Genomic DNA, 18,560 nt, shown 5'->3' with positions numbered 1-18,560 from the left:
GACGGGCTCGGGCTGGCTGAAAAGGCGGTGCTCTCCGCGTGGCCCCGGAAGGACTTCGAGGGAAGGCGGGCGAAGGAAGCAGCCGAGAGGCGGAGGTAGCCCGAGAGGGCGGTTGGGAGCGGAGCAGACGCCCGCGGCCTGGTGAGCTTCCAGACGCCGGCCCTCCCGGATCCAAGCCCGCATAGCCACCAGGCCACCTCTCCCTCTTGTGCTTCCGGGAGCCGTCGCGAGCGAGTGCGCCTGCGCGACGGCCACTCCGCGCGCCTCACCGCTGTCCTCTCGCCGGCCGGCTGCCCGAAGGTTCCTGCCGCGCTTCCCGCCCGGCGTTTCGGCTCGGCGGCGCACCGGCGTGCGGCATGTCACGGCGACGGCACAGCGACGAGAACGATGGTGAGTGCCCTGGGCTCGGCCGCCGAGGCCGCGCCCAGGAGGGGTCGAGCTTTGGCTTCTTTGGTCTTCGGGTCTCGAGCGAAGGGATGGGAAGCCCTTCCCTCCGGGAGCGTTCGGGGAGCCGCGGAGAGAAGCGGGTGGTACAGCGAGAGTGTGGCCGGGCGACTTCTGAAAAGCCCCTGCTTCTCCCCACCCCGCCTCCTTCAGTCGTCGGCCGAGGAGCGGCCTGGTGGACCCCTGGTCTCTAAGGACTCTTCAAGATTTGGCCCTTAGCACCGCCGAGCAGGGAAGTACACCTGTGTCTGTGCCGCCGCCTCTTAGGGATAGTGACAGGGACCCACTCATCCCCGTGTCTCGTTTTGACCCTCAAACTGCACCTAAAAAGGGCTCTCAGAAGACGAGAGACCTGATGAATCGCAATCTGAGCTCTCTCCTGTACCGGTCATCCGTCGTTTTGCCTTTTTTCAAGCGGCAAGGAAAGAAATCGGTTTCTTATCCACACCCAAGAGGTCTCTAAAAAAAAAAAAGATGTACGTAGGTTGTTGTGTTAGATTTTGAACTGGCCGTAAGCATATTTCTCTCGTGTAAGAAAAAGTGCTGGAAGACTGGAGAGCTCGTAGAGATTTAGATCTAAATTCTCATCTCCATTTGCATGGTTGCGCTCATAGGGATCATGGAGTTGCCATCATAAAAACCAAGAATAATTTTGCTAGTTAAAAATAGAAAAAGTGCTTACATTACAAAAATCAGTCAAGAACACACATCCAAAAAAAGAAAAACTAACAGTAATTCTGTTATTAATATTTTAGGGTATTGTTCTTTGAAAAGAGTGTAGTGTAGTGGTTAAGAGGCCAGACTTTGGAATCAGAGGGCTTAAGTTCAAAGCTGGACCCTGCCATTTACTTTGTGATCTTGCCCAGGTTACATCACCTCTTTAAACCTTAGTCTGTAATATAGAAGTAATGATACATATCTCTCGGTTTTGTGAGGATTAAACGAGGTAACACATGTGACTGATTGCTCATGATGGTGTGTATTTTATCACCTGTTAATGCTTAAGAGGTGATAAACATTAGCAGATGTCGACAATGTAAGAAAAAGTACAGAACAGAACATTTGAATTAATTTTCTCCACTAACATTTTTCTCTCCTTGAATGTTGGGGCACTTTGGGGCAGGAGTAGAATCCCACTAATTTAGTTTTAACAGTGAAATATCAGATTTCTGCTAGGGCATGGCTTGAGAGGATATATTCTAGTTCAGCCTTCTCATCTGACACTTAAGGGTCTAAAATTTTAGTGTAATTAACATGGAGACACGATTAGCAGTGCCCAGGCACCAGTAATACCTGGAATACCCTGGAAAGCAAGTCCAAGGTTCTTGTCACTACACAGGTATTACTATGCTGCATGCTTTGATTTTTTTTTTTTTTTTTTTTAAAACACAGGAGGCTTCTTTGTATAATGTACATACAGGGCACAGAAAATAGTTTTCAGGTGCTTTGCCTTTGATTAATTAAAAACTTAATCTCCTAGAAGTCATCACTTGGGGTTTGGAGAAGTTGAGGCTTTTAAAGTTCTTCCCATTTTCTTTGCTCTTCTCATGCTTTCTCTACTCTTCTTCTTCTCTCTTCTAGGGCATCCCTAAAGGGAGAGAAAATGTTTCCAAGGGGCAGCCTGGAGAAATTGGATGTGAATATGTAGGAAAACAACTTTGGCTTTGGTTATTGGGATGCTGGCATAACTTTCTTAGGAGTTAGCTTCTGGCAGCTAAATCACTGTCCATTCGGGTCTTGCTGCAGGAACCTCAGAATAAATACGTAAAGACAAAACAAAATAAGGAGTTAATTAACCAGAGTTTACTATGAATAATATAGTAGTCGAGGGGCAGTTTATAGTGCCTCTTAGATACTACACCAAGTCTGGAACTTTTGTAAATTGCAGAAGTTTGGGTAATGAACAACTAGGGTTTATCCTAAATGGTGATCTGAATCAAATATTTTAGATACTTTTCTTTTGGTTAAGCATCTACTAATTTTTTTAAAAATCAGAAATATTGGAAGCTTAAATACTGCAGAAAGCTATTTTAAAATAGGCTGAATTATTATTGTTGTATTAAATAGATGCATCTGAGCATTTCTGGATTATTGTCAGCTCTTATCAGTCACTGACTACCATGGCTTTTCATATGGCTTGACTAGATATAATAATTTATTCAACAAATATTTAACAGTGCCAGGCACAGTTCTAACTACTGACAGTACAGCAGTGGACAATATAAAGATGCCCTTTTACAGGCAGACAACAATCAAGTAAATATAGTGATCATATGGTGTTAAGTGCTATGGAGAAAAAGAAAACTGGGTAAAGAGAGTAGAGGCTGCTGTCGGGGAGGAGTTGCCATTTTTTATTGGTTGGTCAGGGAAGGCCTCACTGAGAATCGCATCTGATCAAAGACCTGCAGGAGGTGAGGGGGCAAACCAGATGGCAGTGTGGGGGAAATGCAGTAGTCTAAGCAAATGGAGCCTGAAGTGCAAAGGCTTTAAGGCTAGAGTATTCCTATCATCCTGAAACAGCAAGGAGGCCAGTGTTGCTGTAGCAGAGTGAGTGAGGGGGAGAGTTGTAGGAGAAAAGAGGATCAGCTCACAGAGGGCAATTTTAAAATTGTATCTCTGTGCTGAGACTAGAGTGTCCTTGATCCAAGGAGATAAGTTCTGGAAGCTATACCAATGAAGTTCACCTAGAGATGGATTTATAGACAAGGAAAGGAAAGTCCTAAATGGAAATTAATGTGTATGGATACTGGTCCAGTGCTAAATCTAACTCATTTCTTAGACTCTTTTTAAGAATGTCTCTGAAGCTTTTCAGTTATTTTGGATATACATACAATAGATGTTCAATATATTGCTTTGTTCTTTTAAAGAAGTTTTTAGATTGTCCATAATCTTGGCCAAAACCCCATATTAGTCCCTTTTAAGCTACTTAGAATTAGGTCCTTACCTTTTAGGTGGTGACTGTTCTTTTACCTAACTATAGAAAATAAAACGAATAGAAGGGGCTTCCCTGGTGGCGCAGTGGTTGGGAATCCGCCTACCAATGCAGGGGACGCAGGTTCATGCCTCGGTACGGGAAGATCCCACATGCCGCGGAGCGGCTGGGCCTGTGAGCCATGGCCGCTGAGCCTGCGCGTCCGGAGCCTGTGCTCCGCAACGGGAGAGGCCACAACAGTGGGAGACCCGCGTACTACAAAAAAACAAAAAAAAAGACAAAACAAAACAAAAACGAATAGAAGTGAAGGGATTTGTAATTCTGACAAAAAGTATAGTTTGTTTCAGAAGTGATGGTTACTTCTTTAAATCTGCAGGATCGAGGTGCTTTACTTTTCCCCTTTCCCTTGTTGTTTTTGTTACTTTCTCTTTTACAGAGTTGGTTTTTGTTTCCACTTTGTGGGTCTAAAATTTTTTATAGTACATATAATTCTAAATAAGGATATAAGATGTGTAGTACAGTGTATCCATATAGAATAAGGATCACCTTACAGGCGAAAAATTATTTGGTGTGTTAAGATTCTTTCTGATGGCTTTTTTGTTCTGATGGCGTTTTTATTTGGCTGCATTGGATCTTAGTTGCTGAGCATGGGCTTTTTCTAGCTGCGGTGCACGGACTTCTCTTGTTGCGGAGCACAGGCTCTAGGCGCACAGGCTTCAGTAGTTGTGGCACAAGGGCTCAGTAGTTGTGGCTCGTGGGGTCTAGCGTGCAGGCTCAGTAATTGTGGCACACAGGCTTAGTTGCAATCTTCCCAGATCAGGGATCGAACCCGTGTCCCCTGCATTGGCAGGTGGATTCTTAACCACTGTGCCACCAGGGAAGTCCCTTTCTGATGGGTTTTAATAGAGACTTGCTTCTCTCTTCTAGCCAAGGTGTCAGAATGAAGTGCTAATGTATAGCTTTAATTTACATTGTAAAACTTCTACTTAGTTAACATGTTAATATAAAATCTGTTGTTGTTTTGGGAGCTACCTTAGATATGCTTTCTTGAGGGTAGGTGAAAACATTCAGCTCATTCCCAAAATTTTATTCTTCTTTAAAGTGCTTTATTCTACTTCCCCATGCTCTTGCCCACATTCTCTTGAGTTCAGTATCCTGTTACTGTGCATGAGTTCACATTGTGTCTGTACGTCCCCCTCCCACCCCTCTTTATATTCTCTCCAATATCAGGTGAGTGTGGGGCATCTCTTACTTCTTAATACTTTCTGCCTCTTCTCATTCTCCAAGCATAGTAAAAATGAGAAGAAGAAGAGAAAAGAAGAGTTACACTTCAGAGATAGGACGGTATACTGTATTTTCTAGTTTTTCTTCAGAAATCCTACCTTCTCTCCCCACAGCAGTATTTTCTTCTTTTCAGTCTTACAAGAGGGCCTAGGAGGGTTGCTTTAAAGACTGGGGTATAATTCTAAACTGATTTGAGAACAAGCCAGCTGGATGGTTAATTTAGAGAGGGTGTGGAGGTGGGATGTGGGATAAAGGGTTTTGGCATAGTAGATGGGCCAGAAAGAAAGGAACAATGGTTAAAGTTTAAAAAAAAAAAACTGCTCTCATTCAGCTAGTTTTTTAGCATCTGCATTCTCCCAGCCTTATCAGAATCTGGTTCTGAAGAACATTTAGTATATTCTGCTTTCTAGAACAGAGTTTCTCAACATCAGCACTGTTGCCATTTTGGGCTGGATTATTCTTTGTTGTTGGGAGTTGTCCTGTGCAATGTGGTATGTTTAGTAGAATCTCTGGCCCCTGCCCACTGGATGACAGAGTTGTGACAACTAAAAATGTCTCCAGAGATTGCCAAGTGGCTCCTGGGGGACAAAAATCCAACCCAGTTGAGAACCACTGCTTTTGGAGAAGGCTATTTTAACGTCCTGGCTGATAGCTTATATAAACATCGCATCAAATATGTCATTTTTTTCAATGAATGAATCCTGGAAATAGAAGTCCTTTGTGTCGAATTTGGCTCTTGGGGTGGTGGAACCTTTATAGAGATCCTGTGACTTCAGTTTAATGTATATTTGAGAATCAAGGTCACTGATCCCACAATACCACACATGTCCACAACTTTACACGGACACATATCTCCAGGAATACATCACAGCTGTCATGCTGCATGTGTATTATATTTTTTATGGCATTATCCCTTCAAAACTATCCCTTCAAAATTCAGTGGTTATTTAAACCAGACCCTAATGATAACTAAGGGGCTGGGGGAGGGGATCAAAGCACACAGTGCTTTGCCCTGTGGCCTTTTATAATACTTTGTTTGGCCCTATCTAGAAAGTAATAGATCGGTTTTATTCACCTTGAGTTCAGGTGGTAAGTACCTGAAGATCATTTCAGACATTGGAAAAATTTTTAACACCCCAAGCTTAGAATAGCCAAGTGCTGTGTTTTATGAAAATCATTGTATTTTTCAAGCCAAATGTTCCAGTGGCAAGTAAGTAATTATGAACTCTGTAAAAATGGTTCAGTTCCTTTGGCTGTACAAGTCTGGAGAAGATTAAAAATATAACTTGCTACTGAGTAATCCTATATCTGCAGATTTTCATTATTAATACAGATCTCCAACACAGTTACAGATTATTGCTTCCTTGTTCACATGCCATCCTAATAATCTAATTGGTGGAAGTTAAAAATTGAATTATACTGGGAGACTAGCCAACATTGTGTGCAGCAACAGCATCATGTTCCATATTTAACACCTTATTTGAAATTTTTTCAGCTTTATGTTAGTCCACAAAAGGATATAAGGTAGGTATGTTGAGGTTTTAAACAAAATATTGGTAGTAAGAGATCACTAACAGCAAGACCGAAAATACACAGTCCAGTGCTTAAGGATGATTTGTAGCACAGCTTCATTCAAATTGAATTCTTTAGCGACCAAAATGACAGAGAGAAGACTGCTAATGATTTCAGAATGGTAGTTTTTATTTGTTTGCACAACTCTGAATGACACCGTTTTTGAACATAATAGGATCAGTAAAGTACGGAACCAAGAGCTGGTTAAAGCAGGAAATCATAAAACATATACCTTTTCCCCACTGATTGTTTGATATAGTACTCAGGACTTTTCTTTGAGTATGTCTGCTGATTGTAATTCTCATTGTTTGGGATGAACTAGACCCTAGTGCTGCAAGGTCTGTAGAACCAAAACCATTAATTGAAGAGTTAAGAGCTCAGACATTTGTAAAAACTAGTGAGGAATCCTAATGTTTTATGCTCCCTTTCCCATCTTTTGAAGTTTTCCTCTTCATACCTTTCTTTTTTAAAAACTTTTTTCCCCCCAATCAAGTCTTTCCACAGCATTCAACTTGGTTTTTACACCCATATTTCATCAGTTTACATAATTTTCATTATTAAAATAATGAGTACTACTGGCACTGACAGGTTTCAGGAACAAGTGACTAAGGATGAATAAACAACTCAAGTTCAAAGAATGGGAGTAGCCATACATGAGTGTTACAGGGAGTCTTCTAACTGCTAGTGGTTAGCATGTTATGGGCACCTTTGCTGCCTATCCATAGAAATGGACAGGGCTGCTGCATTGCGTTGCTTCATGGGGGCACTATAATCACAAAATTTAACATAAATAATGCTTCCTGGAGTTATGGTGCCACTGGGTATGGAGACTGTTGGTTGATCTAGCCTTGTCTGAGAAGTGGAGGGTCAGTTAAGCACTTCTACTGTGTGTAAATAGTAGGGCTTCTGGTACAAAAGTGATTATAGCATTAAAAAAGTTAACGTTTTTGATAACAGATTCATCGTGTAATGTTCACTTTTTTACATTGTTGAAACAGGGGGACAGCCTCACAAAAGAAGAAAGACCTCTGATGCAAATGAAACTGAAGATCATTTGGAATCTTTAATATGCAAAGTAGGAGAAAAGGTATGATCAAAATAGGCAGAGACTGTGATGGGCTTAGGGTTGTAGTTAACTGTGCTTGATTAGTTTCTGCATCTGCAAGCTCGATGATCTAAGTTGTGGGCAAAGTTTGTATTGCCATATATCTATATCCCGAAGTAAATGCATATTAAAAGCCTTGGAATGCAGAGAGTTAAATGTTATTAGTAATTTTCACAGGATATGAGTCTTAGAAGGGACCTTAGGGAATAGTCCACTCAATTTAAAAATGAAGACCAGGGGCTTCCCTGGTGGCGCAGTGGTTGGGAATCTGCCTGCCAATGCAGGGGACATGGGTTCGAGCCCTGGTCTGGGAAGATCCCACATGCCGTGGAGCAGCTGGGCCCGTGTGCCACAGCTACTTAGCCTGCCCTCTGGAGCCCGTGAGCCACAACTACTGAAGCCCGCGCACCTAGAGCCCATGCTCCGCAACAGGAGAGGCCACCATAATGAGAAGCCCACACACCACGGCGAGGAATAGTCCCCGCTGGCCACAACTAGAGGAAGCCTGTGCACAGCAATGAAGACCCAATGCAGCCAAAAATAAATAAATTAAATAAATAAATTAAAAAAATTTTTTTTTAATGTATTAAAAAAAAAATGGAGACCAAGGAAGTTCTGGATAGGTAAGGTAATTTGCCCAGTCATACAGTTAAGTGAATTAGTTAGAGAAGTAGAATAGAGCCCAGAATGTCCTCCCATTTCTAATACTTGTTTTGCTGTCTTAGATTGCTTTTTTAATTTTATTCGTTCTCTTTTCATGGTTTTCTAAGGAATAGTAACAACCTGAATTTATTTATACTAAACTGTCAGTGCCTTATGTGTAACTTTTTTATCGTCACCTAGAAAATTTTAATGCACTAATTGCTGAGTACTTGACAGGTATTTAATATGCTATCCTCTACAGAGTGCCTGCTCTTTGGAGAGCAACCTAGAAGGCTTGGCTGGCGTTTTGGAAGCTGATCTTCCTAACTATAAGAGCAAGATCTTAAGACTTCTTTGTACAGTGTATGTATACAAAAGATTTATGAATCCAGGTGATAATGTATTATCTACTCTTAAATGCTTGTGAATGTTCAGAAGATGTGTTTATGTTTCATATGTCATCTGCTTTCATTCTGTGGGGAATTTGTCAAATGAAATGACCTTTTGCCCTTTGGCGAACTCAGCGATAAATAGGATGAAAATAGAGCATTTTCTTTGTTTCATTTCTTGTATCCTTAGAATCATTTGAGTTGACTACTTTTAAGTGAGAAAGTAGACAACTTCACATTCAGCGATTTTCTTTTAAGCACATACAATTAAATATATATAATAGAGTTTAATTTATACTTTAAATCAGTAGCATCAAACATATTTGAGAACCAGTCACTTGAGTAACAATAGCCCTTCTTAGAAGGCTGAAGATACTTTTGAAGCTATGACATATAATAGGCATAATCTTTCTCTGAATTAGGTTAGCTAGAACGAGTATCAGCATTTAATTCGTAAGGACATTAGAATGGGAAAAGTCTCACATGAAATCATGAAACAGTCTCTCCCAACAGTGGAATTAGCAATCCAGACTTCCTCATCACTCAGGTGGACATTGGTCACTCTAAACTGTATCCTTTTCAAAGGAGGGTTTATGACTTCTGGATAAAGGAGTCTTCATTATAAAGGTGCCTTAAAATGTTATTTCAGTTATTTTAAAATAATGGGTTTTTTAAATTGCTTACAGCCCAGTTTTGAAATTTAAAAATGTACACACAAATTGAAGCTATCAGTGGATTTCACTTTAATATCTCATAAAGTACAAATAATTTCAGATACAATTTTTTTAAGGAATCTAGTTAATATTCAGGAAGACATGTCCTTAGACTAAGAAACTTAATACTAAGAAAAGTTATTTGGCTATAGTTATCCGTAGATTCCTTCTGTTCTGAAAGCATTTATTAGAATAGAGTAGATTTATGCTTAAACTCTGATGGAAGCCATGACTTTGAAGCAGGGGAGGGTTGAGGAGGAATTGTTACTATTAATGCAGTTATTTTTTTAAAACCTAAATTGTCCCTAACACTCTTTGCTAGGAACCTTGGGAAAATGCAAAAAGTATAAGAGAATCTGAACAATCAGGAGTTCCCATTTGCTTTTCTTCTTTGAGCTGATTTCTAAAGGCTGCCTAAAATAGGGATCAACATTTGCTTTTTTCAAAGATTTATTACTGTAATCCTCTTCTCTGCTTTTCAAATAACTTTAATGAAAATTAACACACTTGAGTAAGCAAACTGGATGTAAAGAAATCTTACTCTGTCAGAGTACCATGTTAAAAATTCAACAATTTAACTGACAGGAACTGGTTTTAGTTCTGAATTTTTTCTAAGCAACTAGAATAGTGTTTCTCAAAGTGAAATTCTGATCCCATGACATTTGGTCGGCTAAGTTTAGCAATGTTGATTGCTCCATCTCCCCCTTAATGATTCTGCATTAAAGAACCTTGTTTCACTCAGCAATTGCCAGATATTTTACCATGGAAACCATTTTCTGTAGACCTGCTATTCAATTCCACTAAGCACATTGGAAGAAAAACTGGTCTAGTGTCAGTTATATCTATTTTAGTTTGATTTCACAATTAGAGTGTTTTACTTTCTTAACTCTTGGATTAACTAATTAGAATTAAAATGAAAAAATTGAGGGAGCCATGTCTGCAACTCTTCTCAATATTTTTGCCTTTTCTGACATTGTTTTAAAAACATAGCTAAATGTCATGCTTTTCTAAAGTTAGTAAAACAATTTAAAATTTTATATAGTATAAAATTCAGCAATTTAATGCTGTTGTTTTGGGATCTTCTTATTGTGCTGGGTTCTCAAATCAGTGCACGTCTGTTACCTGAGAAGTTGACAATTTATACAACATTAGTTGGACTACTAAATGCCAGGAATTACAACTTCGGTGGAGAATTTGTAGAAGCCATGATTCGTCAACTTAAAGAATCGTTGAAAGCAAACAATTATAATGAAGCTGTATATTTGGTAAGTTTTTTGTTTTTTTGGCTTTGGGGGAGCTTTTTGGTATGTTATGACTTAGTGTTGGGATGAAGGGGAGAGGTGAGCTACAACCAAATAATTTATTTTTTCTCTTGAAATACAGTTCCCCACTCACCACAACAGCTGTTCTTTTGAAACCATTCTTTTTTTTTTTTAATCTTTATTGGAGTATAATTGCTTCACAATACCGTGTTAGTTTCTGTTGCACAACAAAGCGAATCAGCCATATGCATACACATGTCCCCATATCCCCTCCCTCTTGAGCCTCCCTCCCATCCTCCGTATCCCACCCCTCTAGGTCATCGCAAAGCGCCGAACCCATCTCCCTATGCTATGTTGCTGCTTCCCACCAGCCAACTGTTTTACATTTGGTAGTGTATATATGTCGATGCTACTCTCACTTCGCCCACCCACCCCATGTCACCAAGTCCATTCTCTATGTCTACCTCTTTATTCCTGCCCTGCAACTAGGTTCATCACTACCTTTTTTTTTTTTTAGATTCCATATATATGCGTTAGCATACGGTATTTGTTTTTCTCTTTCTGACTTACTTCACTCTGTATGACAGACTGGGTCCATCCACCTCACTACAAATAACTCAATTTCGTTTCCTTTTATGGCTGAGTAATATTCCACTGTATATATGTGCCACATCTTCTTTATCCATTCATCTGTCAGTGGACACTTAGGTTGGTTCCATGTCCTGGCTATCGTAAATAGTGCTGCAGTAAACATTGTGGTGCATGTCTCTTTCTGAATTATGGTTTTCTCAGGGTATATGCTGAGTAATGGGATTGCTGGGTCATATGGTAGTTCTATTTTTAGTTTTTTAAGGAACCTCCATACTGTTTTCCATAGTGGTTGTATCAATTTACATTCCCACCAACAGTGTAGAAGGGTTCCCTTTTCACCATACCTTTTCCAGCATTTATTGTTTCTAGCTTTTTTGATAATGGCCATTCTGACTGGCGTGAGGTGATACCTCATTGTAGTTTTGATTTGCATTTCTCTAATAATTAGTGATGTTGAGCATCTTTTTATTTGCCTCTTGGCTATCTGTATGTCTTCCTTGGTGAAATGTCTATTTAGGTCTTCTGCCCAATTTTTAACTGGATTGTTTGTTTTTTTGATTGAGCTCCATGAGCTGTTTGTATATTTTGGAGATTAATCCTTTGTTTCATTTGCAAATATTTTCTCCCATTCTGAGGGTTGTCTTTTTGTCTTGTTTATGGTTTCCTTTGCTGTGCAAAAGCTTTTAAGTTTAATTAAATCCCATTTGTTTATTTTTGTTTTTATTTCTGTTACTCTAGAAGGTGGGTCAAAAAAGATCTTGCTGTGGTTTATGTTTGAGTGTTTTTCCTATGTTTTCCTCTAAAAGTTTTATAGTGTCTGGTCTTAACATTTAACTCTTTAATCCATTTGGAGTTTATTTTTGTGTATGGTGTTAGGTAGTGTTCTAATTTCATTCTTTTACATGTAGCTGTCCAGTTTTCCCAGCACCACTTATTGAAAAGGCTGTCTTTTCTCCATTGTATGTTTGTGCATTGATTTTGTATCCTGCAACCTTACCAAATTCATTGATTAGTTTTCTGGTGGCATCTTTAGGATTTTCTATGTATAGTATCATGTCATCAGCAAACAGTGGCAGTTTTACTTCTTCTTTTCCAATTTGTATTTCTTTTATTTCTTTTTCTTCTCTGATTGTTGTGGCTAGGACTTCCAAAACTATGTTGAATAAGAGTGGCAAGAGTGGACATCCTTGTCTTGTTCCTGATCTTAGTGGAAATGCTTTCAGTTTTTCACCATTGAGTATGATGCTTGCTGTGGGTTTGTCTTATATGGCCTTTTTTATGTTGAGGTAGGTTCCCTCTGTGCCCATTTTCTGGAGCGTTTTTATCATAAATGGGTGTAGAATTTTGTCAAAAGCTTTTTCTGCATCTATTGAGATGATCATATGGTTTTTATTAATTTTTTAATGTAGTGTATCACATTGATTGATGTGCATATATTGAAGGATCCTTGCATCCCTGGGATAAATCCCACTTGATCATGGTGATCCTTTTAATGTGCTGTTGGATTCTGTTTGCTAGTATTTTGTTCAGGATTTTTGTATCTATGTTCATCAGTGATAATTGGTCTATAATTTTCTTTTTTGTGATCTCTTTTTCTGGTTTTGGTATCGGTGATGGTGGCTTCGTAGAATGAATTTGGGAGTGATTCTCCCTCTGCAATGTTTTGGAAGAGTTTGAGAAGGATTGGTGTTAGCTCTTCTCTAAATGTTTGATAGAATTCGCCTGTGAAGCCATCTGGTTCTGGATTTTTGTTTGTTGGAAGATTTTTAATTATGGTTTCAATTTCATTACTTGTGATAGATCTATTTATATTTTCTACTTCTTCCTGGTTCAGTCTTGGAAAATTGCACCTTTCCAAGAGTTTGTCCATTTCTTCGTGGTTGTCCATTTTATTGGCATATAGTTTTTTGTAGTAGTCTCTTATAATCTTTTGTATGTCTGCAGTGTCAGTTGTGATTTCTCCTTTTTCATTTCTAATTTTATTGAATTGCGTCCTCTCCCTTTTTTTCTTGATTAGTCTGGCTAAGGGTTTATCAATTTTGTTTATCTTCTCAAAGAACCAGCTTTTAGTTACATTGATCTTGGTATTGTTTTCTTCATTTCTATTTCATTTATTTCTGCTCTGATCTTTATGATTTCTTTCCTTCTACTGACTTTGGGTTTTCTTTGTTCTTCTTTCTCTAGTTGTTTTAAGTGTAGAGTTAGATGTTTATTTGATATTTTTCTTGTTTCTTGAGGTGAGATTGAATTGCTATAAACTTCCCTCTTAGAACTGCTTTTGCTGCATCCCATAGGTTTTGGGTTGTCATGTTTTCGTTGTCATTTGTTTCTATGTATTTTTTTATTTCTTCTTTGATTTCTTCAGTGATCTCTTGGTTATTTAGTAGACCACTGTTTAGCCTCCATGTATTTGTGTTTTTTACAGTTTTTTTCCTGTAATTGATTTCCAGTCTCATAGTGCTGTGGTCAGAAAAGATGCTTGGTAGGATTTCAGTTTGCTTAAGTTTTCCAAGGCTTGATTTGTGAACCAAGATGTGATCTTTCCTGGAGAATGTTCCATGTGCATTTGAGAAGAAAGTGTATTCTGCCACTTTCGGGTGGAATGTTCTATAAATACCAATTAGATCTATCTGGTCTATTGTGTCATTTAAAGCTTGTGTTTCCTTATTTTCTATTTGGATGATCTGTCCATTGGTATAAGTGGGGTGTTTAAGTCCCCTACTATTATTGTGTTACTGTCGATTTCTCCTTTCATGGTTGTTAGCATTTGCCTTATGTATTGAGGTGCTCCTCTGTTGGGTACATAAACATTTATAATTGTTATATCATCTTCTTAGATTGATCCTTTGACCATTATGTAGTGTCGCTCCTTATCTGTTGTAGCAGTCTTTATTTTAAAGTCTATCTTATCTGATACTTGTATTGCTATTCCAGCTTTCTTTTGATTTCCATTTGCATGGAATATCTTTTTCGATCCCTTCACTTTCAGTCTGTATATGTCCCTAGGTCTGAAGTGGGTCTCTTGTAGACAGCATATATATGGGTCTTGTTTTTGTATCCATTCAGCCAGTCTGTGTCTTCTGGTTGGGGTGTTTAATCCATGTGCATTCAAGTTTATTGTCGATATGTATGTTCCTATTACCATTTTCTTAATGGTTTGGGGTTTGTTTTCGTGGGTCTTTTTCTTCTCTTGTGTTTCCCGCTTAGAGAAGTTTCTTTAGCATTTGTTGTAAAGCTGGTTTGGTGGTGCTGAATTCTCTTAGCTTTTGTTTGTCTGAAAAGCTTTTGACTTCTCCATCAAATCTGAATGAGATCCTTGCTGGGTAGAGTAATCTTGGTTGTACAGTTTTTCTCTTTCATCACTTTAAGTGTATCCTGCTACTCCCTTTTGGCCTGCAGAGTTTCCACTGAAAAATCAGCTGATAACCTTATGGGGATTCCTTTGTATGTTATTTTTTGTTTTTCCTTTGCTGCTCTTAATACTTTTTCTTTGAATTTAAATTTTGTTAGTGATTAATATGTGTCTTGGTGTGTTTTTCCTAGGGTTTATCCTGTATGGGACTCTCTGTGCTTCCTGGACTTGGGTGACTATTTCCTTTCCCATGTTAGGGAAGTTTTCCCCTGTAATCTCTTCAGATATTTTCTCAGACCCTTTCTTTTTCTCTTCTTCTGAGACCCCTATAATTTGAATGTTGGGGTATTTAGTGTTGTCCCAGAGGTCTCTGAGATTGTCTTCAATTCTTTTCATTCTTCTTTCTTTATTCTGCTCCTCAGCAGTTATTTCCACTGTTTTATCTTCCAGCTCACTTATGCATTCTTCTGCCTCCGTTATTCTGTTATTGATTCCTTCTAGTGTATTTTTCATTTCAGTTATTGTATTGTTCATCTCTGTTTGTTTGTTCTTTAGTTCTTCTAGATCTTTGTTAAACATTTTTTGTATTTGTTTTTTGCTATGTTATGACTTAGTGTTGGGATGAAGGGGAGAGGTGGCTACAACCAAATAATTTATCTTTTCTCTTGAAATACAGTTCCCCACTCACCACAACAGCTGCTCTTTTGGAACCATTCTTTTTTTAAAAAAATTAATTTATTTTATTTATTTATTTTTGGCTGCGTTGGGTCTTCTTTGCTGCACGTGGGCTCTCTCTAGTTGCAGTGAGCAGGGGCTACTCTTTGTTGTAGTGCATGGACTTATCATTGCGGTGACTTCTCTTGTTGCGGACCACAGGATCTAGGTGCACAGGCTTCAGTAGTGTGGCTCACAGGCTCTAGAGCGCAGGCTCAGTATTTGCGGTGCACAGGCTTAGTTGCTTGCGGCTTGTGGGATCTTCCTGGACCTGGGATCGAACCCGTGTCTCCTGCATTGGCAGGTGGATTTTTAACCACTGCACCAACAGGGAAGTACCGAAACCATTCTTATTAAAGATGCAGAGCTCATTACCGAGTCCAGTGGCTTCTGTTAACTCAATCCTAGTTGACCTCCCTGTAACATGGGATGCTTTACACTACTTGGTTTCTGCAGTACCACTCTTTTCAGGACCTCCTGCTGCCACCTACCTTCTATTCCTCAGTCTCCTTTTACTGGGTAACCTTCCTTTGCCTTAAATTTTTGTGTTTCCCAGGATTCTGTCCTCACTTCACTTTTTTCCAAACATTCTCTGCTGAAGCATTCTCATTCTCTCTCATAGCTTCATAAACTACCTTTATTTTGATGACCTTCCCCCCTACCAACTCTAATCTGTATCTCCTGCTTCAGCCATTCTCCTGAGCTCCAGACCTTCGGTCCAAATACTACCTGGATAGCCCTAAGTTATCTTGCCTGGAAGTCCCTGAATTAATGCATTCTTTATACCTCCTTTTCTGTACCCTCAGTCCAACCCACACAAGTGGTTGCTATTTACTGGATAGCCCGTCCAGAAACCTGAGCATTAATTTTTGTCTTGCCTTTGCCCTCTCATACTCTAAGCAGTCTCCAAGCCCTGTCTGTCCTACCTCCTAAATTTCTCTCCAGTCTGTCCCTTCTCCTTGTCTCCAGGGCCTCTAGTGTAGTTCATGCCTTCCTCGTAATGTCTTAACAGCTCTTTTTGCATCCAGATTCTCTGCCTTTCACTTTATCTTCTGTAGTGGCACCAGAATGGTCTTCTGTAACTAGGCTCTGTTCATGTTGGTTACAGGTTAAAAACCTCAGTTCCTTCCCATTTTCTACAGTGGATAGTCTTCAAAGCCTGGTGCACAAGATGATGCAGGAAGTAAATATCAGAACTCTTACTTACCTTAAATGGAAATGGAATTAAGCCTTATTAATACATAACACATAGATTGACAGTGGGCCAACTTATATATAAGTAAATATTTATGTGGAGGTATGTGATCAAATTCTTTTCTATTGAGTACATAATCAAAAGAGTTTGGACACTCATCAAACTATTAAGTTCAGATTCCATTAAGTCTGATCCTTCATGGTTGCCCCAGTCTGTTTCTCTTTGCCTCCCATATACCCTCCAGCTCCATCTGAATTACTTGCTGGTCCCTGAACACACCTTGTTTTTGAACCTTTCTGCCTAGAAGCCTCTCCTTGCTGTCCACGTGAGGACTACTTTTTTCATCCTTTATGATCTAGCCCGCTTGTTACCTCCTATATGATGTTTCCCCTTACTCCCTTTGTCCCTATTTCTAGAACACTTTATTTATCTTTTAGTATAGGATTTATCCATCTGGGTTGAGATTGTGCTTGTCCCACTAGTCTGTGAGCTCCCATGTGACAGAGACTTTAATAGTGCTCAGCAGTGGCACACAAAGGGCACCCAATAAATATCTGTTCATAAATTTCCATTTCTGTGGTCCAGCGAAAATTTTTTCACAGCCAAACAGAAAAGAAGATTATTGGTTGTAATAGCTAGAATATTAGAGTTTAGGTTCTTAGTTTAGTATAAATGTAAAGCTATAAATGCAGATTCCTGTCCTTCCTACTGTCTCTGTCACAACTATTCAGCTCTGCTGTTATAGCACAAAAGCAGCCACAGACAATATGTAAACAAATAAGCATGGCTGTGTAAAAGTCGATTTGTGGACAATGAAATGTAATTTCATATAATTTGTATGAATCAAAATATTCTTTTGGGTTTTTTTCAAGCATTTAAATATTTAAAAACCATTCCTAGTTTTCAAACTGCTTAAAAAACAGACAGTGGGGGCTTCCCTGGTGGCGCAGTGGTTGAGAGTCCGCCTGCCGATGCAGGGGACACGGGTTCGTGCCCCAGTCCGGATAGATCCCACATGCCACAGAGCAGCTGGGCCCGTGAGCCATGGCCACTGAGCCTGCGCGTCTGGAGCCTGTGCTCCGCAACAGGAGAGGCCACAACAGTGAGAGGCCTGCATACCGCAAAAAAAACAAAAAAATCAAACAAACAAAAAACAAAACAGGCAGTGGGCTAGATTTGGTCCTTGGGCTGTAGTTTTTCAGAACTGTGGTTTCAAACATTACAGAATTGCTTGTTTTATAATTATTATAAAGGACATTTAGATTTCATAGAAATTGTTCTCCCCACCAGGTCCGTTTTTTATCTGATCTTGTGAATTGTCACGTCATTGCTGCCCCATCAATGGTTGCTATGTTTGAAAATTTTGTAAGTGTAACTCAGGAAGAAGATGTGCCTCAGGTAAGAAAACCCCTTGTGCTGAATCTCGTGCATATAGTACCAGGAATTTTTCACTAGTAACCCTTTAGTAATAAAAACAGAAGATTAACAGTAGATTTATCACATTGTAAATTCTTAATGTCTAACAGTTAAGTCAACTGGTATAATGGTGGGTTCTTGTGACATCTGTACATTAGTTAAATGATTCTGTCTAGTAAGATTAAAGCTAATATATCTAAAAATGCTCTAAATGAGCCAAATGTCTTTGTTAAGTCCTACTGAATTGCATCCATAGGATTTCATTCAGGAATAAATATAATATGAATGAAAATTCACTAGCACCTATTTTAAATGTACCTCTTTAAAAAAATTCTTCAGGTGCGCCGGGATTGGTACGTGTATGCATTTCTATCATCTTTGCCCTGGGTTGGAAAGGAGTTGTACGAAAAGAAAGATGCAGAGATGGACCGAATCTTTGCCAACACTGAAAGCTATCTTAAGTAAGGGAACAGCAGCTTGGTAATGATTTTGTGTCCCCTTAAGTTTTTTCAGAAGAATTTTGTTATAAGTTTCATTTTCTATTAATAGGTAATTCTTTGGATATTGTTAATATCTACTTAGTTACAATAAAGCTAAAGGAAGTCTAAAGATAAAAATCTGCTTTCTCATTACACTAAGGTACCTTTAAATGATTTTTCAAATGTTTTATATTTTTCAAAAGTTGTACTGTTTTTTTAATAATATATAGATGTTTGCAAAAGAATGAAAGTAAGAGTATGAATATGCTAACATTTGAATGTCATTCCCCCTTTTTATACAAATGATAGTCCAGTATACACATTGTTCTTCTATACACACTTGCTTTTTTTTCCCTCTTAATATAGTTTGGATTCGTTGCATAAGATATTTAGCTCTACCTCATTCCTTTTAACAGCTGTATGGTATTCCAGTCTTTTAATGTACCATAATTCCTTTAACTAGTCTCCTG

The 18,560-nt window shown here is 39.0% G+C and overlaps 1 protein-coding gene across 1 annotated transcript in view; it reads left to right on the top strand.

The window, feature by feature from the left end:
* The first annotated feature begins 34 nt into the window (after positions 1-34).
* Positions 35-18,560, top strand: part of NCBP1 (nuclear cap binding protein subunit 1) — a 45,795-nt gene continuing 27,269 nt past the window's right edge. Inside the window, exons 1-6 of the mRNA XM_024734378.1 lie at positions 35-390; positions 7,231-7,319; positions 8,242-8,342; positions 10,190-10,346; positions 17,486-17,593; positions 17,951-18,072. Of these exons, the coding sequence (XP_024590146.1) occupies positions 357-390; positions 7,231-7,319; positions 8,242-8,342; positions 10,190-10,346; positions 17,486-17,593; positions 17,951-18,072 (611 nt within the window). The 5' untranslated portion in view covers positions 35-356. The remainder of the gene's footprint in view (positions 391-7,230; positions 7,320-8,241; positions 8,343-10,189; positions 10,347-17,485; positions 17,594-17,950; positions 18,073-18,560) is intronic.

This window comes from Neophocaena asiaeorientalis, unplaced genomic scaffold (genome assembly GCF_003031525.2).
Source record: "Neophocaena asiaeorientalis asiaeorientalis breed wild unplaced genomic scaffold, Neophocaena_asiaeorientalis_V1.1 scaffold192, whole genome shotgun sequence".
Lineage (NCBI taxonomy): Eukaryota > Metazoa > Chordata > Mammalia > Artiodactyla > Phocoenidae > Neophocaena > Neophocaena asiaeorientalis.
This window is presented reverse-complemented; position numbering and strand designations above follow the sequence as displayed.